Source organism: Perissodus microlepis, chromosome 11 (genome assembly GCF_051167445.1).
Source record: "Perissodus microlepis isolate ML-2025 ecotype Zambia chromosome 11, ASM5116744v1, whole genome shotgun sequence".
NCBI classification, from domain to species: Eukaryota; Metazoa; Chordata; class Actinopteri; order Cichliformes; family Cichlidae; genus Perissodus; species Perissodus microlepis.
The window spans coordinates 31,793,209-31,812,011 of NC_140471.1; the positions used below are offsets into that span (position 1 = coordinate 31,793,209).

The following is an 18,803-nucleotide window of genomic DNA, read 5'->3' on the forward strand; positions in this document are numbered from 1 at the left end:
ATGGCCTGGGAGACAGTAGAATTGGAGAGACAGTAGAATTCATGTCTCAGCACAGTCTGACATTTTGTCATTTTACTTCTTTAACTATTTAGTTAACATTTAGTTTAGGTTATTAGGTTATTATTTTGTGCTGTTTTGACATTGCATTTGAGTCTTGCATGTCTTTATTGATGTAAAAATGGTTTCTAAGATTTAATCTTAGTGTTTACATTTTTTAGTTTTTTAATCTTTGATTTGATGTTGTGTGTTTTAATTTTGTAATGCTGGTTTTTATACATACTCCTACAGAGTAGGAGTACAGATGTTACTCACTCCTGTAGGCTTTATTTTGAGCTTTAGTTTTCCCATAACAAGAGAAACATTATCTATTTATGTTTTCTGTTTGTTTTCTTTTATTTTATGTGAGCACAGTGAATTGATAATGTAGCTAACACTACTAAGTGTTTGCCTCTGCCCTACCCTCTCTGCTCACACTGCATTTTAACACTGACAAATTTCTAGTAAATCTGTTCTCATTTGCATATTTTTCTCTTTTTGTTGTCACACTGTGGTGCAAACACGGAATATTGAATGAAACACAACCCATTAAGACTAATGTAAAACAGCTGCCCCTTTCAAAACATTTATAACCTGCTTCTCTGCACAGCTAAAATCCCAGTGTTATATCTTAAAAACAACAATAAAGAAACAAACAAACAAAACAGCTGATTGGGTTTTCTACATGTTGTACTTGACTGTAATGTACGTGTTATGTACTATATTGTGACGTTTACAGCATTTTCACTGAACAGCTTAGTTCTCCAATACTCACAAATGAGAGGCTGTCACAGTGGCATTAACCTTTATGTATATAACCACTACAGTCTCATCTTCAGTGGACCAGCTGACCTTTCAAAGAAGAGTGGGACCTTAAAAGAACAAGAGCTAAAACAGAGTAAACAGCAGAGTTGCAGCAATGTAGAGAATGAAAATATGTGTCAATTTGTTCATTTTATGCCAAATTATGAGGCTGTAAATAATAAGTATATTGATTTGGAACATTAAACACAATGTGATAGGGCTGAAGTATTGTCATCCCTAGACACCATACACATGCAGATTGTTCTGACTATATGACTGATATCAGACATCCAAACCCAGTAGCTTATTGGGCTAACATTAGAGGTGGCATAAAGGATGTTTTAACCTTTCATGTGTTGGTCCTGCAGGACTAAAGCTGATCAAAGGCAACTCCACCCCTCTGAAGACCCCTACTCTGCCCAGGCCCCTAGATACAGTCCAGCTTAAGGACATTGTGTGTTACCTCTCCTTGCTAGAGGGTGGGCGTCCTGAGGACAAGCTTGAATGTGAGTATCATCCTATGTCACATGTCTGGGGCCTATGTTAATATGCCGTAAACATCAGCAATGCAGTAATGTGCAAATAGTGATTGTACTTGTCCTAACACTATGCAATAGACAATAAACACTGGGAACCTTGAATATACAAATAAAAAGATAAAATGCAGATGCCAAACAACTGAGGTACCAGTACGCAGAAGAAATGTCACTGGTTGTTAGAGCTCAGTGGGTGAAAAGCAGTTTTTCAGGCCAAATAAGGTCAAACTGAAGCCCAGTGAAAAAGACAAGAGGGTGAGAGGGAGCAAAGCAGTGACTCCTGGCAAAGCGATATCTCCTTGTCTGTGGATGCATTCTCTAGTGTGTGCTTATTAGCAAAATAATAATAAACCACACATGCCTCATATGTACCAACCTTTCTGTTAAGAAACTGTGACTCTTTGGTCAAAAAATAACTCATGGTCAAAAAATAACCAGTGTTAAAACACATCTCAGTGAACTGAATGAGATCTAGAAAAAGACTCGTAACAGTGTGAAGTGGTTCCTTCTGAATGTGCTTTTTAAGTGTGGGGACAACTTTAAAAAGAACCTTCAGTAAAGGTTTGAAAAATGTTGACCTTTGTTCTCAAGCTGTGATTGTGCTCTGAAAAGCTCTCGGTCCTTGACTTGCCTATGGATGTTTAGCTCAGCCAGTTTTTCACATTTTCTTTTTCTGTTTGGGCTTTGATGAAAGATTTGTGGAATCCTTGATTCTAAAAATATGTCAGTGGTAGACTTTTTTTTAGCGAATACCCAAAGAAGAATTTTTTTTTGATGTAATATATATCCTGTTGCAATAGTAAATGTTCATATAGACCCATTCATGTTTTGGTGAGGATTTATTTTTTTTATTTTTTATTTTTGTATCCAGTAGGAGTTTGTCTGTATATAGTCCAATTTCTTTTAAACTCGAATGTCGAATGTCCATTCCTTGGGTTTCTTGGCCCAAACAAATCTCTTCAGTTTGTTGCTTTTTCTTAGCAGTAGTTTAATAGCAGCTATTTGACAAAAAAGGCCTGATTCACGCAGTCTCCTTTGAACAATTGATGTAGAAACATGCCTGCTACGGGAACTCTGTCTTGCATTTACAGTGGCTTGCAAAAGTATTCGGCCCCCTTGAACTTTTCTACATTTTGTCACATTACAGCCACAAACATGAATCAATTTTATTGGAATTCCACATGAAAGACCAATACAAAGTGATGTACACGTGAGAAGTGGAACGAAAATCATACATGATTCCAAACATTTTTTACAAATAAATAACTGAAAAGTGGGGTGTGCGTAATTATTCAGCCCCCTGAGTCGATACTTTGTAGAACCACCTTTTGCTGCAATTACAGCTGCCAGTCTTTTAGGGTATGTCTCTACCAGCTTTGCACATCTAGAGACTGAAATCCTTGCCCATTCTTCTTTGCAAAACAGCTCCAGCTCATTCAGATTAGATGCACAGTGTTTGTGAACAGCAGTTGTCAGATCTTGCCACAGATTCTCGATTGGATTTAGATCTGGACTTTGACTGGTTTTGACAGTGGGGATGGTGTGTTCAGAGTGATGTGCAGTGTTAGTTTTCCTCCACACGTGTTGCATTTTGGCCAAAAAGTTCCATTTTGGTCTCATCTGACCAGAGCACCTTCTTCCACATGTTTGCTGTGTCCCCCACATGGCTTGTGGCAAACTGCAAATGGGACTTCTTATGGTTTTCTGTTAACAATGGCTTTCTTCTTGCCACTCTTCCATAAAGGCCAACTTTGTGCAGTGCACGACTAATAGTTGTCCTATGGACAGATTCCCCCACCTGAGCTGTAGATCTCTGCAGCTCGTCCAGAGTCACCATGGGCCTCTTGGCTGCATTTCTGATCAGCGCTCTCCTTGTTCAGCCTGTGAGTTTAGGTGGACGGCCTTGTCTTGGTAGGTTTACAGTTGTGCCATACTCCTTCCATTTCTGAATGATCGCTTGAACAGTGCTCTGTGGGATGTTCAAGGCTTGGGAAATCTTTTTGTAGCCTAAGCCTGCTTTAAATTTCTCAATAACTTTATCCCTGACCTGTCTGGTGTGTTCTTTGGACTTCATGGTGTTGTTGCTCCTAATATTCTCTTAGACAACCTCTGAGGCCGTCACAGAGCAGCTGTATTTGTACTGACATTAGATTACACACAGGTGCACTCTATTAACTCATTAGCACTCATCAGGCAATGTCTATGGGCAACTGACTGCACTCAGACCAAAGGGGGCTGAATAATTACGCACACCCCACTTTTCAGTTATTTATTTGTAAAAAATGTTTGGAATCATGTATGATTTTCGTTCCACTTCTCACGTGTACACCACTTTGTGTTGGTCTTTCACGTGGAATTCCAATAAAATTGAGTCATGTTTGTGGCTGTAATGTGACAAAATGTGGAAAAGTTCAAGGGGGCCGAATACTTTTGCAAGCCACTGTATCTGGGCTCTAATCTGAGGTGCTGTTAACTTGCAATTTCTGGGGATGGTGACTCGGATGAATTTATCCTCTGCAGCAGAGATGATTCTTGATCTTCCTTTCTGGGGGTGGTCCTCATGTGAGCCAGTTTCGTCTTAGCGCTTGATGGTTTTTACGACTCCACTTGGAGACACATTCAAATTTTTAGCAATTTTCCAGACTGACTGACCTTCAGTTCTTAAAGTAATGATGGACTGTCGTATCTCTTTACTTAGCTGATTGGTTCTTGCCATAATATGAATTCTATCAGTTGTCAAATAGGGCTCTCAGCTGTGTACTAACCTGACTTCTGTACAACACAACTGATGTCAACGAAGCAAAGGGAGGCTACTTTGAGGAATCCAAAATATAAAACATATTTAGAGTCATTTATCAATTTTTTCTTTGCTACATAATTCCATATATCTTGCTTCATATATCTGATGTCTTCAGTATGTGTCTACAATGTATAAAGTAGTAAAAATAAAGAAAAACATTACATTACTCTAATGCAGGGGTGCCCAATCCTAGTCCTCGAGAGCTACTGTCCTGCAGTTTTTAGATGCATCCCTAATGGTTTGATTACCTCTTCAGCATGCCATCAAGTTTGGCAAAGGCCTGATAACAAGCCATTCATTTGATTCAGGTGTGTCAAAACAAGGATGCATCTAAAACCTGCAGGACGGTAGCTCTCGAGGACTGGGATTGGACACCCCTGCTCTAATGTATATATAATCTAGTAACAGTAACCCACCTGCTGTTCAAACTTTTTGTTTGGTTGGCCGATGACAAGAAAGTTGGGTCGGAAGAAGGAAGAAAGAAGCTAAAACTGGTTCTGTAAGAAATTGGATGGACCGACTCATCCAAAACTCCTTGATTAGAGTCCAAGAATAAAATTATGGAATTGGAAATTAGCAATTAGTTCCCTTTATTATAAATGATGCTCAACAATTAGTAAAATACTCAACTCAAACTTCTGTTTTAATGTCTTGTTGCAGTCAAAATATTTGCGTAATAACTTTGTACCTGCTGGTTTCTTTGTTTGGTTTGCTTTTTTTCTCAGCATTTTATCTGAGTGAGTCAGACTTTCCTGAGATGTTTTTGGTAATTAAGAAGTGCATTCAACCGAATTGTTTTTCTTATTGCATTATGCTTTACTTAAAACGAATTAAGGTAAAATGTTTCCTCTTGCAGCCAGTCTTATCAGCCATTAACATTTTGGGTTTTCTAAACTCAAAGGTTCTAATCTGGCCACAGCCTAAATGCCTATTTTATTATAAATGTAAAAATCAATCTTTTTTTCTGCATCTCCACTTTCTGTCTTAATGCAGATCCCCTTCTTTTAAAGTGATCTTCTGAGCTCCCATAAAGCTTCACCAACAGGTGTTTGATACCTCATTTTGGCAGCCTATTGACACACCTCTTAATTGCAGTCATTGCGTATATTATTCACAAAGTTTTCTCAATTGGACAGCAGCCGTTTTTTCTGTTTTCTGTGTTTTTAATGCTCATGCTTCTGCTAAATTATCGAGTAATGTTGCTCCCATTAAGCAAAGGGGATTATTAAATAATTCAGCAGATGGTACCTGTGACTGGGAACACATTATGGAATTAACTATGGGTGATGTGTCATTGCTGCACCCTGTCCCTGTAAACCGCTGTGGGCTTTAACATGTTATTTCGGTAGAGGATGGCTCCCTCTTCTGGACTGTTTGAAAATGCACAGCACAGATTTAAAGTGGTTCTTAGACACATATGTGCTGCTTTATTTACATCAGGATCATTAAAAATTAAAATAGCTTTAAAAAATACAGATTGCATGTAAACGTACAAATAAAAATGAGAAAGAGAATAAAAATAAATTTAAAAATTCCCACTTTCAGGTATTTTTGCTACAGGCCATTAAAGACTTTAAGAAAACACTTCTTATGATAACAAAATGATTAATTATTTCAGTTTTTTTTTAAATCTGAGAAATAACAAACTAAAAAGGTCAAAACTAACAAAAACGTACAATACAGTTTTTTCTTTTTATTGTTGATTTTTAAATAAAAGGTAGTTTATGTCCTTTAATTATTTATACCTAATATTTATTTCTGAAATAAAATGTGCAGTGAGGGGTTTTTTTTTGGTAACATTATTCCACTAATAAACAGGGGGCAGTAGTACACATATACAGCAATGTACCCACACTTTCTAATAAATGTGGATGCAAACTTAATCAAGTTGTGGCTTATTACAGCTGTTTCTGTGGGAAAATTAATTTTGTCAGTTTGTTAAAGGTGAGTAAGTTTTTTATTAATTAACTTTTTAAAAATTATTTATTTATTTTCAATGCAGACCTCCTGGGACACATATCAAGTCTCACTTACAACTGTCACACTGCCGTTATTTATGTTTGATCCCTGTTTACAGTTTTAACTGGCCTCACCAAAGTCCATAAAATGTATTTCTCATTTTTCTTTTAGATGATAACAATGACCTGAATAGTAATCAGGAAACAGCTTATTTGCAGTCACAATTATTTTAAAGATTTGTATGTTTGAAAGAAATTTCTTTTCTTATTTCAGCCCATTTGTACTCCTGGTATCATGTCAACACCCTTTTCGCTCTCTTTACTTTTGGGTCCTCTTTGATCACTACAGTCACCCCCTTCTAACACCCTCAACCTCCACCCAACAGCAGACACCAGGATCAGCCACCACCATCACCTCTGTTTCCCTGGAAACTGGCAATTAGCTCCTCGTTAGTGGCCTGACAAGCTGCCATGTGACATCAACTCTTTAGTGATGATGTCAGTAGCCACGATGTGCTGCATCCAAGCCAGGCTGGAGGTGGGGCAGTGTTTTTTTTTCTATCTATAGGCATTAGCCTGAAACAGTGTGCACAGCCATTTCCTGTTGATGTTGTTGTCACAGCTCAGCAGGACTTATAGTACTGTGCAAAACCCTTCATATCATTATATTTTGCAAGGAACATTAACTGCAAAACTGCAAACACACAGAAATACATGGAAATACCATAATAAGGCAAAAAAAAACAAAGTTTGTGCAATTATAACTAGCTTGAAAATAGCCATCCTTGGCTTTGATGTTGGACAAGCTTTTAAGTAGTTCTTCTAACTTCTTGGAGGATATTACAAAAGTCTTTGGGTGATGCTGGCTTTTGTGCTGTTCCCTGTCAAGATGTTCCCCCACTGCTTCAATAAGCAAATAAGGTCTGGGCTCCTTTCAGGTGCAAACACCAAAGACGTCTAGCTAGTATTTTTCCTGGAAAATTAAAAGTACACTCAGAAAAATAAAGGTGCCAACTGGAACCAAAAGTGGTTCTTTAGACTGATGCCATAGAAGAACCTTTTTTGGTGCCACAAAGAACCTTTCAAACAATGGTTCTTTGAAGAACCATTTCTTTCAGTGGTTCATTGAAGAACCTTTAAAGGTGCCCCAAAGAACCATCAAGAAATGGTTCTTTGGGGCACCTTTAATGGTTTTTCAAAGAACCTTTTTAAAAATGGTTCTTTAAAGAACCATTTTTAAAAAGGTCCTTTAAATGGTTCTTTAAAAAAAACATTTTAAAGAACCTTTTTTGAGTGGTTCTTTAAAAAACCATTTTAAATCTTTCAAAATAAAATGTATCATAAATTGAATTTGAGTAGGGTAAAATAAATACGAGCACAGCATAGACATATATTAATGATTTATTGTCATTTTGTAGTTACCAAAAGACAAAAAAGGCATTTTAACCCTCAGCACAACATCACTACTAATACATGTCACATATTAGTGTTTTAAACAGTAATAATTAAATATATTTGCCATACTAGAAATAAATATATATAAATACTATATCTACAGATAACACAACAATGAATACATGTATTGTTTAATTAATAAAACATCAGAAAGTGATAAAACACATTAGAAATAGCAATAGCTTCATAACAGACCAATAAATCAACACATTTTCATCAGCAGATGTTTGCATGTTCAGTAAAAACATTTCAACAACAAGTTTATGATTAAAATGATCAATGAACTTCAGCCTTACGCTATGTAATGTACGTTTCATGTTGTACTCATGGTCCTTTGTTAGTCCAGTTTAGGATAATGTCTCTGACGTATGTGTCATATCAAATATATGTCATATCAAAACAAGCCCACACCTGCAGTTGTTTCAGTTTTTCACTGGTGTTTCCTGTTAGCTGGTCAACCTCACTCAGGCGGACATCCATATCAGCCAACCAAACGACAAGTTCCTCCCTTTGTGCTTCAAATCCCTCCCACTCTGAGACAAGGAGCTGAAAGAGAGAGAAAAGAGTCAATTATAAAGAAGAGAGAAAAGTGAAACCCTCCTCAGAAGGTCTGACTCGCATACCTGCAGTTGACCTGTGATGGACTCCAGTTTGGCGTTCACGTCATCCCTCGCCGATGCCAGCAGCCGAGTCTGCAGGGTGCCCTGGAAGAGCTGAGTTAATGTTCGACTCCTCCTGGTCAGGCTCTCCAGCTGGATGAGCCAAGGTCTCCCCTCTCGCGGCTGCCTCTGAACACAGAAACACAAATTGCATCTGAAGCAGGAGGTGCAGATTTTTTTTGCTATTCCTTTCTAAATCCAGGCTAGATCACGTGGAGGTATTTGGAAAACTTTTTTGGCCAGCGGACGACTGTTGTCTTGCAGAAAGTCAAATCAATCAAACATATGCATACACAATCAATTCACAAGAACACATTATAAAAAATACGTCCAGTTCTTGCCTGATTTCAAGTGAATTCTGCATCAAAACAGGGTGACAGAAGTAAAACGAGTGCTTGCAGCAAATGTGAGCACAAAGCCTCACTTTGTACAAGCCTGCTATTAAAGTTCTCCTCTATGCAGACGACTTTCCTCACGTCACAACAGGCTTCAGGCGCCATTTTAGTGACTTTAACAATATATTAAATTTTAATATCGGTCTAGCTGACATTAGGTTATGTACGCAGCACGCAATTGAACCACATATTTTAGAAGCCAAAGGTTCAAAATAGCTGGGAGCACCTTCACTTAATTATAACAGTGGTTTTGTTAGGAAAACAGTTGGATACTAAATTGCGCTGCCGTCAACGGCTAACGTATCTAGCTAATCGCTACTGTTAGCACAACATTAACAGCAAGCTACAATGACGAGTAACAAAAACAAAACAGTAATAAGGTTTTAATGAAAATGTTTTACCTTTTCCAACAGTCCCAGAATCCAGAGCTTCAAAGTCCAGCAGAAACTGAAGACTGTTATCCGCCTCGCTGTCACTGGCCGTGAGAAAGAGTTTTTTTTTCCGAAAGGTCAAGGCCCGCCGCTCGCGCACTCTGTCTGCGCATCCCAACGACTGACCCCCTCCGTCCGCTCCCGGGAGGTTATAGTATGACGTGTTCTGACGTCACTCTCTCTCTCCCTGTCATTTATTTGGCTCGAAACACATATTAACAAATTGCTCAGTTCAACAACTTATTCGAACGAGGAACAATGCTTTCAAATCCGGGGACCAGGAGGCATACAGTGTTGCCAGGGCCAACCTGAGAAGAGGCATTAAGACTGCCAAGCAGCAGCACAGGAGGCGTATCGAGGCCAGGTTTGAGAACAACACAAACCCAAGGCAGGTCTGGGAGGGCATCAGGGCTATCACGGACTACAAAAGGAGAACACCATCACCCTCAGCCGACAGTTCTATTCTGGCTGAGGATCTAAATCTCTTTTATGCCCGTTTTGATAGGGAGAACACCGACCCTGTCCTGTCCCCTCTCCCCTCAACCGACCCTGCTCCAGTCCTGAGCACTCATGAGCTGAGGCGTGTGTTCCGGAGCATTAACACCAGGAAGGCGGCCGGGCCAGATGGAGTGCTGGGCCGGGTGCTAAAAGACTGTGCTGCGGACCTGGCGGACGTCTTCACCTCTATATATAACACCTCGTTGTCCTGTTCACTGGTACCATCCTGTTTCAAAGCAGCAACCATCGTTCCCATCCCAAAACAGTCAAATGTCACATGTCTGAACGATTTCAGACCTGTGGCACTCACCCCCATTCCCGCCAAATGCCTGGAGAGACTGGTCATTAAACACATCAGAGCTGCTTTTCCACCATCCCTGGACTCGCACCAGTTTGCATACAGGGAGAACCGGTCAACCGAGGATGCGATCGCCACAGTGCTGCACACATTACTGAAGCACTTGGAACACAGGAACACCTATGCACGGCTCCTCTTTGTAGACTACAGCTCGGCTTTTAATACCATCCGGCCATACAAACTCCGTCCCAAACTCCACCAACTGGGACTTAACTCCTCTCTGTGCAACTGGATTGTGGACTTCCTCACTAACCGTAGACAGAGTGTCAGAGTGGGTAAGAACATCTCTTCCACCCTTGTGGTCAACACTGGTGCCCCTCAGGGGTGTGTCCTGAGCCCTCTGCTATACACTCTCTTCACCCATGACTGTATTTCCTCCTGCGCGTCCAATCTCATTGTTAAGTTTGCCGATGACACTACAGTGCTCGGACTTATATCCAACAACGATGAGACAAACTACAGGACAGAGGTGCAACAACTAGAGTCATGGTGCCACGACAATAACTTGGTCTTAAACACCAAAAAGACCAAGGAGATCATTGTAGATTTCCGGAGGAAGGGTCATAACAACCATCTGCCTCTCTTCATTGGCAGTGAGGCGGTGGAGAGGGTGAGTAGTTTTAAATTCTTGGGGGTAACTGTGACCGAGGACCTGTCCTGGGGCAACCATATCACCTCAGTTGCACGGAAGGCCCAACAGCGCCTCTACTACCTGAGGAGACTGCGGAGCGCACACATTCCCAGATCTCTGATGTTGAACTTCTACAACTGTGCCATCAGCAGTGTTCTGATGTATGGATTTCTAGTGTGGTTCCCCAGCTGCACCAAGGCCGATCAGCAAGCACTCCAGCGGGTGGTGAAAGAAGCTGGCAGAATTATTGGAACAAGTCTGCCAGAGATTAGTAATATCTTCCCCACTCGCTGTCTGAGGAGGGTGCATAGTATCCTGCGGGACCAACATCACCCTGCGCGCCACCTTTTCCACCTGCTGTCCTCAGGGAGAAGGTACAGGTCTATACAGGCCAGAACATCCAGATTGGCCAACAGCCTGTATCCACAGGCTGTGAGGCTTCTGAACTCTCTGCCCCCCTCTCACGGACAATAACCATATCCAACTTTTTAATAGCACTGAGCTGGTCTGCATTGGTGCATCATATCTTTATTCTCTTTCCCCCTCCTGTCCCCCCCCCTCTTTCTTAAATAGATAACTATCATATCTGACATCATATCTCACAGTACAATAATATTGAATGGGTTGCATTGTTGTACTTTGTCATGTTTCTCAGGTTTTTGTCTGAATTTCTTATGAACATTACTTGTCATGTTCTCATGTTGTTGCTAAGGATTGTCTTATTGCACTGGAGTCACACTGGGTTAAATATTTACACTTGGGTTTTAAGGGGTATTTATTATTTTCTTCATTATTGTATTTATGGGTTGTACGGAAGCCCCAAACGCAATTTCATTGTTCTCTGACAATGACAATAAATACTTAAATAAAATAAACAACTACTCAGATCATTTACCTAAGCAGTGTGCTTTGTCAAAACGAAGCGTGTGTTCATTACACTGACATTCTGTTCTGCAATTGTTATTTACTTGTATTTTATAATTTGACTTTACATACTGCTGGGTGGTTTGTAAAGTTTACAATAACTAGTATTATCATTATGCTATATTTTCAAAAAATATATAATAATCTCAAAAGTAATGCCTTGGAGTAGAAAATAGTAATGCTTTATTAAAATTTAAAACTAAAGTACAGTATTTGAATGTGTGTATTGTGTCTACTGTTTGTTAACTCACGATATTCATAATGGGTTTGCAGGGTTAGGGGTGTGTGTGTGTGTGTGTGTGTGGGGGGGGGGGGGGGGGGGGGGTTTAGGGTCTTTAGGCTTTCCCCCCCCACCCCTGCCACCAGTATATTTTTAAGCAAATATTTCTAACTTTTATTTGAATATTCTGTTTCCTACCATCTTCTCTTAAAGGGTAATTGCCAGGTAACCCGCCCTCCCCCTTGGCACACACATGCACACAAAGAAAACACACAGTATAATTCACAGCCTCGTTATAGTGAATAAATATTTATGCCATTTACACCATCAAACTTAGATTGCTAAGGATGAAGAACCTTTTGTTTTTTAAAGAACCATTTGTAATAGCTGAAGAACCATCCACAAAATAAAAAGGTTCTTTGACGTATGATGGTTCTTTAAAGAACCATGAAGACATCTGAAGAACCATTTAAGAACCATAATTTTTCTGAGTGTAGAGAAGTGCTTAAAACTTTATATAACTCTGCAAGAGATGCACATATGCACATATGCTATGTGTAAGGTGTTTTTGCCTCAAGTTGTGAAACAAGTTTGCGGTTCCCACCTTTAGCTGGAAGTTTTCTTGCATATTTAGCAAAATACTTCACTTTGTTGCAGTTTGATGAAGCATTTTAGGTACTAAATCATCATTGAAGGTTTACATGCAGTTCTGACTCTGTTGCTATTGCAACAACATTGCGATATGACAGTTTTGCATCAGGTAAAAATTTCTAACAGGCAATATGATATGCAGCAGGCCTAATTCCAAAGTGAATCATAATCTGTTGATACCTTTCTGTGTTCATAATTTCATTAATTCCGACAATATCCCCAACACCACTGATTGAAATGCAGGCCCCAAACCATGACACAGCCTCCACCGTGTTTTACACATGACTGTAGCTATTCAAATTTGAATTCGTCACTCCATTAGACCTGCTGCCACTGATTTTCAGTCCAGTTCTTATGTAATTTGACATACCCCAGGCTTTTCTCACCATTTCCTTTCCTTCTCCCGGGTCCTGTGTCAGGTTTTCAGATACTGTTTATATGCTCATCTGCTGTAAATAGGATTTTAGGCCTGCTACTTTTCTGTCCTCTACTTGCTCAGTTTCCCTACGGTTTTTAAGGACACACTGCACATCGTCTCGAAATACGCATTAGGGGTGTAAGGGGTCTTTTTATGCTTGAATGATCCACAGATCATGGTTCAACCAGTCCAATACATTCCCCTGTAAGGTGCAAAGAACCAGACTGAAAATAAGAGCAAGACTAGCCAAAAAAATAAAGGTCAGAAATATTATTGGTCTAAATCACAAAAAAAAGACTTACTTTTTGACACAAAAATATAAAGAAGTGAGGAGATTCAAGATTTTGTCACAGCGCCATAAAATTACTGACGTTAAGAGATGATCAATCACATCTGTGATTTAGGAGCTGTCCGTTTCCATGGTGACACTTTTAAGTGGTAATTGGGGGACACTTAAAGTTGCAGCTTCAGAGGCTGATGAGACAGCTGCTGAGATAAAGACTTTGGTTTGCCTCTGCGTGCACTGACATGCTATTGGCACTGAAGAGTGTAGCCAAAGCTAGAGTGGCACTAAATACTGACCTGAAAGACGGAGAAACTTTGGAGAATCCAGGATGTTACTACAATAAGCTGACATTTTCTTTTTGTCTCCATAGTCATGTTTCGACTCTACGACACAGATGGAAATGGCTCCTTGGACAGCTCGGTAAATATTTCCCTTTTGGAGTGTTTGTTTTGATTTACAAAATCAGGATCCTACCTCAGAATACTTTAGTTTTTAATGAGCAAAATGGTTTTGTTATTGGTTTTTTATGAGCTTTTATGGCATTGATAATATTATATATGCAAGATTATATAAGCTCAAGTTCCACTTGCCAATTACTATGACTGGTAATTGGCAAGTGGACTTGACTGACAAATGGCTGACTGGCTACTGTGATTTACCCACATAAGCAGATGAGTTTATAGAGAAAACCCATATGAGAGAAACAGAAAAAAAATCCAGCAATTATATGGGGAGAAATGCCTTGTTGATGCCAGAGGTCAGTGGAGAATGGCCGGATTAGTTTGTTGTAATAGGAAGGCAACACTAACTTGGCCAAGAACAGGATTCTGAGGCTGAAATTCACACGGGCTCATCAAAATTAGACCTACCTTCCCATGTGATGTCTGTGCTATGGATGTATGGTCGGAGGGGTCCTATTTCACTGCAGGTGTAAACTTTGCATGTGACAAATAAAAGTCTCCATCCATCCATTCATCCATCCATCCATCCATCCATCCATCCATCAAACCAAACACTGGGAAAATGTTACCTGGTTTCTTGAACATGACAATGAGTTCACTGTACTTAAATTGCCACCACAGTCACCAGATCCTATAGAACACCCTTGGAATGTGGTGGAATGGGAGATTCCTATCATGGATTTGCAGCAACTGTATGATACTATCATGTCAATAAGCAGCAAAGTCTCTGAGGGATGTTTCCAGCCCCTTTGTTGGATTTATGACATGAAGAATAAAGTTAATTCTGGAAACAAAAAGTGGTCCAAACTAGTACTAACAAGGCATATCTACTGTCATAAAGTGGTCAGTGAGCATTTAAGCAATCCAGTGGCTTGTCCGATGACATAGATTTTCAGTTTTTCAGGGTTTCTGAGACTTTTTTCTGTCAGGTAACAGATATCCAGCTCTGTTCACCACTTAGATAACTTTTTAAATAAAAAATTATAATATTTAACAGCTAAACTATCATCAGATGATAGTCGATGGTTTCAAGGGTGGATTCATAATAATAGACTATAAGATTTGCAAGCTGTCTTTTGTAAATGTAGGATAACGTTTTTTGCTGATTATCTTTCTAATATCTCTGTATTTTCTTCTTCAGTTCTTCTCCCTTGATCTTTTTTTCTAAATGTTATCAGTTAATCTCCATTTTTTTAATCATTTCTGTCCATCAGTTTCTATTTCTCTGTATGTCTGTTTCTCCATCATCAAAATCATTTAAATAAATTAAGTAAATTAATGGATGAAATGGGAAGAGTAATGGAGAAAAACAAGGATGAGTAAAATCTGTGGCTTGGACATAGTTATGAATGAAAGAGCACTGCTCATTATCTGTGCAGAGTGTGTAGGAGGGAGTGGGGGTTTAAATTAAAGAGTTAAAAGGGAGATAGAGAAGGTGGAGTGGGTTTGGTAACGTATTCAATTATTAGTCATCTCTCACCCATTATTGGACGGCAGATAGAAAGCATAATAGAAAACAGAGGACTAATGAGAGGGCAGAGAGAATACAAATGTAGGCAGAGATAGCCATTCAGTGGGACCCAAATCATACTCAGAATTTAAGAGAAAATAAAAAAACTGTATGAACTCTTCATTTACACTCATACACTCTAGTTTTTAAAGATATCCTAAGTGCATCATAGTGATTCAGTGTGGTACTAGATAATAACATCACCCGCCTCTGCCCCCAAAAACCAACCATTGTAATTAAACCTTCAGCTTCAGAGTGCTTCCCACACTGCCTTTGTTTTTGCTGTGTGCAACTCTTCTCTGCGGAAGAATGACATTTCCAACCTGCTATTACGAGCTGTTCATCAGTCTATTCATGCCAAAGAAATTTAGTGACATTAACTTAAGGCTGCGACATACAGAAAGGTAAACACAGTGTTTTTGTGCCTATAATGACCGTCTGTGGTGTCGCCGCAGGAGTTAGAGCACATTGTCTCCCAGATGATGCATGTCGCAGAGTACCTGGAATGGGATGTGACTGAGCTGAAACCAGTAAGGAGTATATTCATACCCTATGTTGCTTGAGAAATAGAGTATGCATGAAAATATTGCTTACTAGCCTGAGACAATCATGTGTACTCAACTCAATATGTTTTTTTTTTTGTTGTTGTTTTTACTGTAGATCCTTCAGGAAATGATGCAGGAGATTGACTACGATCACGATGGTACTGTATCACTGGAAGAGTGGATCCAGGGAGGGATGACCACCATCCCCCTGCTAGTCTTGCTGGGCCTGGAGACAGTGAGTCCACAGAGAGAGTCACATTTGGTGCTAATACTGAGAAGCCCAAAGCTTTCTTAGATGCACAGTGCTATGCTAGTACAGTACTATGCTAAAACTAAAATTCTCCAAGTCTTTAGAAATTGGTTGCTTTTTCACTCATTTCTAGCCCAGACTTTGACTTGACCATTCTCAGAAGAACACTTTTTGTTTGATACAGTAAGCTGTACAGTAAGGCACATAACTCAAGGGATGAAGCTAGGCACAGAACCAATTCAAAGTTGACTATTTAAGTTGTAAATGTAAAAACATAGCATAGTTTAATTCCCAAAGAGCTACAGCATTAGCTGGACTTTTCAGTTCACGCTTTTTCCACTAGGTGGAAGCATTTGACTACCTTTTAATAAAAACTTACCACGTATCCTTTTTTTATGAATGAATATTACTACAAAAGAGTAACAGAAAATCATGCCTTCTGTCCTTACTGAATTTAGACTGCTTGACCTAGAATAATATACAAAGAAAATCAAAATGCTTTGTCTTGATGAAATCCCCCAAAAGTTGATTCTGTTAATCTGAATTCAGTGTTTTCAGTGGGAGAAACGTTTCATCACTCATCAAGTGACTTCTTCAGTCTCAGCTAACTGCATGTTTCCCAAATTTTATAAGCACTACAAATACATAATGACGGAATCTAGCACCATTTCCTAAGAATGAGCCATGAGGGTAGTTTCATGATCATTAATATGCAAATTGTCATCACCATTGATTTGTGGCCATGAGAACTGTTCACAGAGAGTTGGAGAATGGCTGCAATCAAAGCTGTAAGAGAGTGAACAGCATCCCAGCGGACTGGGAAGCAGAAGAACATCATATCAAAGAAGCCCTGAGTAACTGTGGTTATCCCAGCTGGGCATGGGAAGCTGGGAAGAGGCTTGGAGAACACTCCAGGCAATCCAGGAGAGAAGACGGAAAAATGCTGCCTAAGCAAAAACCATTGGCGATCCGTTATGCATCAGGAGTTTCGGAACAGCCGAGACACATTTTTTTCAAAACAGTCTCAATGACTTTTAAAGACCAAAAAAAATCCAAAGAATCATCCACCGCAAAGACCCAGTTTCCTACCTGAAACAGAGCGATATGGTGTACACGATGAAGTTCAAGAGGAAACCAAACACAGCGCAACATGGAGGAGCTACCCTGTCAGGCCACTCATTCAGTGATGAAGGGAGGAAGGCTGGTTTGAGCATGGAGTCAAGGAGGCCATTTATGTGAAAAGGAAACAACGGTGGCTGAACCGAGGAGGGGGCCTGAGATGGTGAAAGATGGACTCTTATCTCATCTCTTGATTGCAGCTGTTTCACAAATCAGCTGAGACTGAAGAAGTCACTTGGGTAAGTGATGTAATGTTTCTCCCACTGAAAACGTTGCATCCAGAAGAACAAAATCAACTACAAAGTGCTTTTGTACAGAATTCAACTTGCAATAAAAGGAACACATTTAGTCAATCAGATGATTAACTGGTGATTGTCCAGCCTGAATATGAAGCCATGTGATACAGCAGTGGATTAGTGACTCGGTGACTGTTCCATCAGTTAATCGTTGCACCTGTTTCTGTTGCTGCAGAACGTAAAAGATGATGGGCAGCACGTGTGGAGACTGAAGCACTTCAATAAGCCAGCCTACTGTAACCTGTGTCTCAACATGCTAATAGGACTGGGGAAGCAGGGTCTCTGCTGCTCATGTGAGTAATTCAGTCAGTGTTACAGGTTTGACAGATGCACTTATCTGTTTAAAAAGATGAAATGTAACATTGCAAGATCTGTAAGATCTGCGTGGCCTTTCATGCATTAAAGGTAGTGATAAGGATATTTACATAAAACAACTGACATCAAAAAGTAAATGTCTAATAATTTTGATTTAGTGCCACATGATTGTCTAAAACACAGGACAGGTGGAGATAAAGGAGAAGTAAACAGTTTAACAGAGACTTTTATTTTAAAAGGATAAGACCTGCATATGTTTCAGCCTCCTACAGTGCACCCTTTACTGAGTTATAAAAAGATGAACAAACACATAACTCAAACCCTAGTGTACATACTTTACAACAAAAGAGAAGTTCTTCTTTGTTCTTTTGCTCATTCAAAACAATGTTTTTGTGTTTTGTTTTTTGCTCCAGTCTGCAAGTACACAGTCCACGAGCGCTGTGTGGCTCGTGCTCCGCTGTCTTGCATCAAAACCTATGTCAAGTCCAAGAAAAACACAGAGGTACGTCCAATTGGAGTGTTTACCAGTCGGCACGCTTGGATCAGCAGTGCTCCGTGGAGCTTAGGATAAGGGCTTCTCTTCCTCTCATGGAATTGCAACAACTCAATCTGCTACTAAGCATTTCTAATTACCAGGATAAACCCAGTTTAGAGACGGGGATGCAGACAGCACTGTTTGCTTTGCTTTCTCCTCCTCACTCTCTGTTTTTCCTTCTTGTTTCCTTCTTGTTCCTTCTTGCTTGTTTTCCCTTCCTCCTTGCTTTCTTTAATTGTTGTGTCACTTGTGCTTTTGTATATATCTTGTTTTTCTGCACCATGTTTCTTTTCTCACTTTTTTCCCTCTCTGTGTGCTATCTCTCCTTTTCTCTGCAGGTAATGCATCATTTCTGGGTGGAAGGGAACTGCCCCACCAAGTGTGACAAGTGTCACAAAACCATTAAGTGTTACCAGGGTCTGACTGGGCTCCACTGTGTTTGGTGTCAAATCACGGTAAGCCGCCACCCGAAGAGAGGCAGCCACCTCCTTATTATATTCCCACTGCTTCTTGTTGTTTAGGGTTTCATTTTTGCACCTCTCCTACCTCACAAGTCATCCCACCAATTTACACTCCCAAAACACTTGTTTGCAGTTGCACGTTAATAGAAAATAAAATGGAGACAATGACACATGTAATGTAAATTAGTCTGGAGAATATACCTGAAATTGTACACTTAAACATGCGCTCTTATTGACACGAGTTGGTTGTT

At 39.8% G+C, this 18,803-nt stretch overlaps 1 protein-coding gene across 1 annotated transcript in view; it reads left to right on the plus strand.

Annotated features, from left to right (window-relative positions):
- dgkb (diacylglycerol kinase, beta) overlaps positions 1 to 18,803 on the plus strand; it is an 85,740-nt gene that overhangs the window by 18,240 nt on the left and 48,697 nt on the right. The window contains exons 6-12 of the mRNA XM_084944160.1: positions 1,209 to 1,346; positions 13,431 to 13,480; positions 15,487 to 15,561; positions 15,692 to 15,811; positions 17,417 to 17,534; positions 17,970 to 18,058; positions 18,430 to 18,546. Coding sequence (XP_084800286.1) covers positions 1,209 to 1,346; positions 13,431 to 13,480; positions 15,487 to 15,561; positions 15,692 to 15,811; positions 17,417 to 17,534; positions 17,970 to 18,058; positions 18,430 to 18,546 — 707 coding nt within the window. The remainder of the gene's footprint in view (positions 1 to 1,208; positions 1,347 to 13,430; positions 13,481 to 15,486; positions 15,562 to 15,691; positions 15,812 to 17,416; positions 17,535 to 17,969; positions 18,059 to 18,429; positions 18,547 to 18,803) is intronic.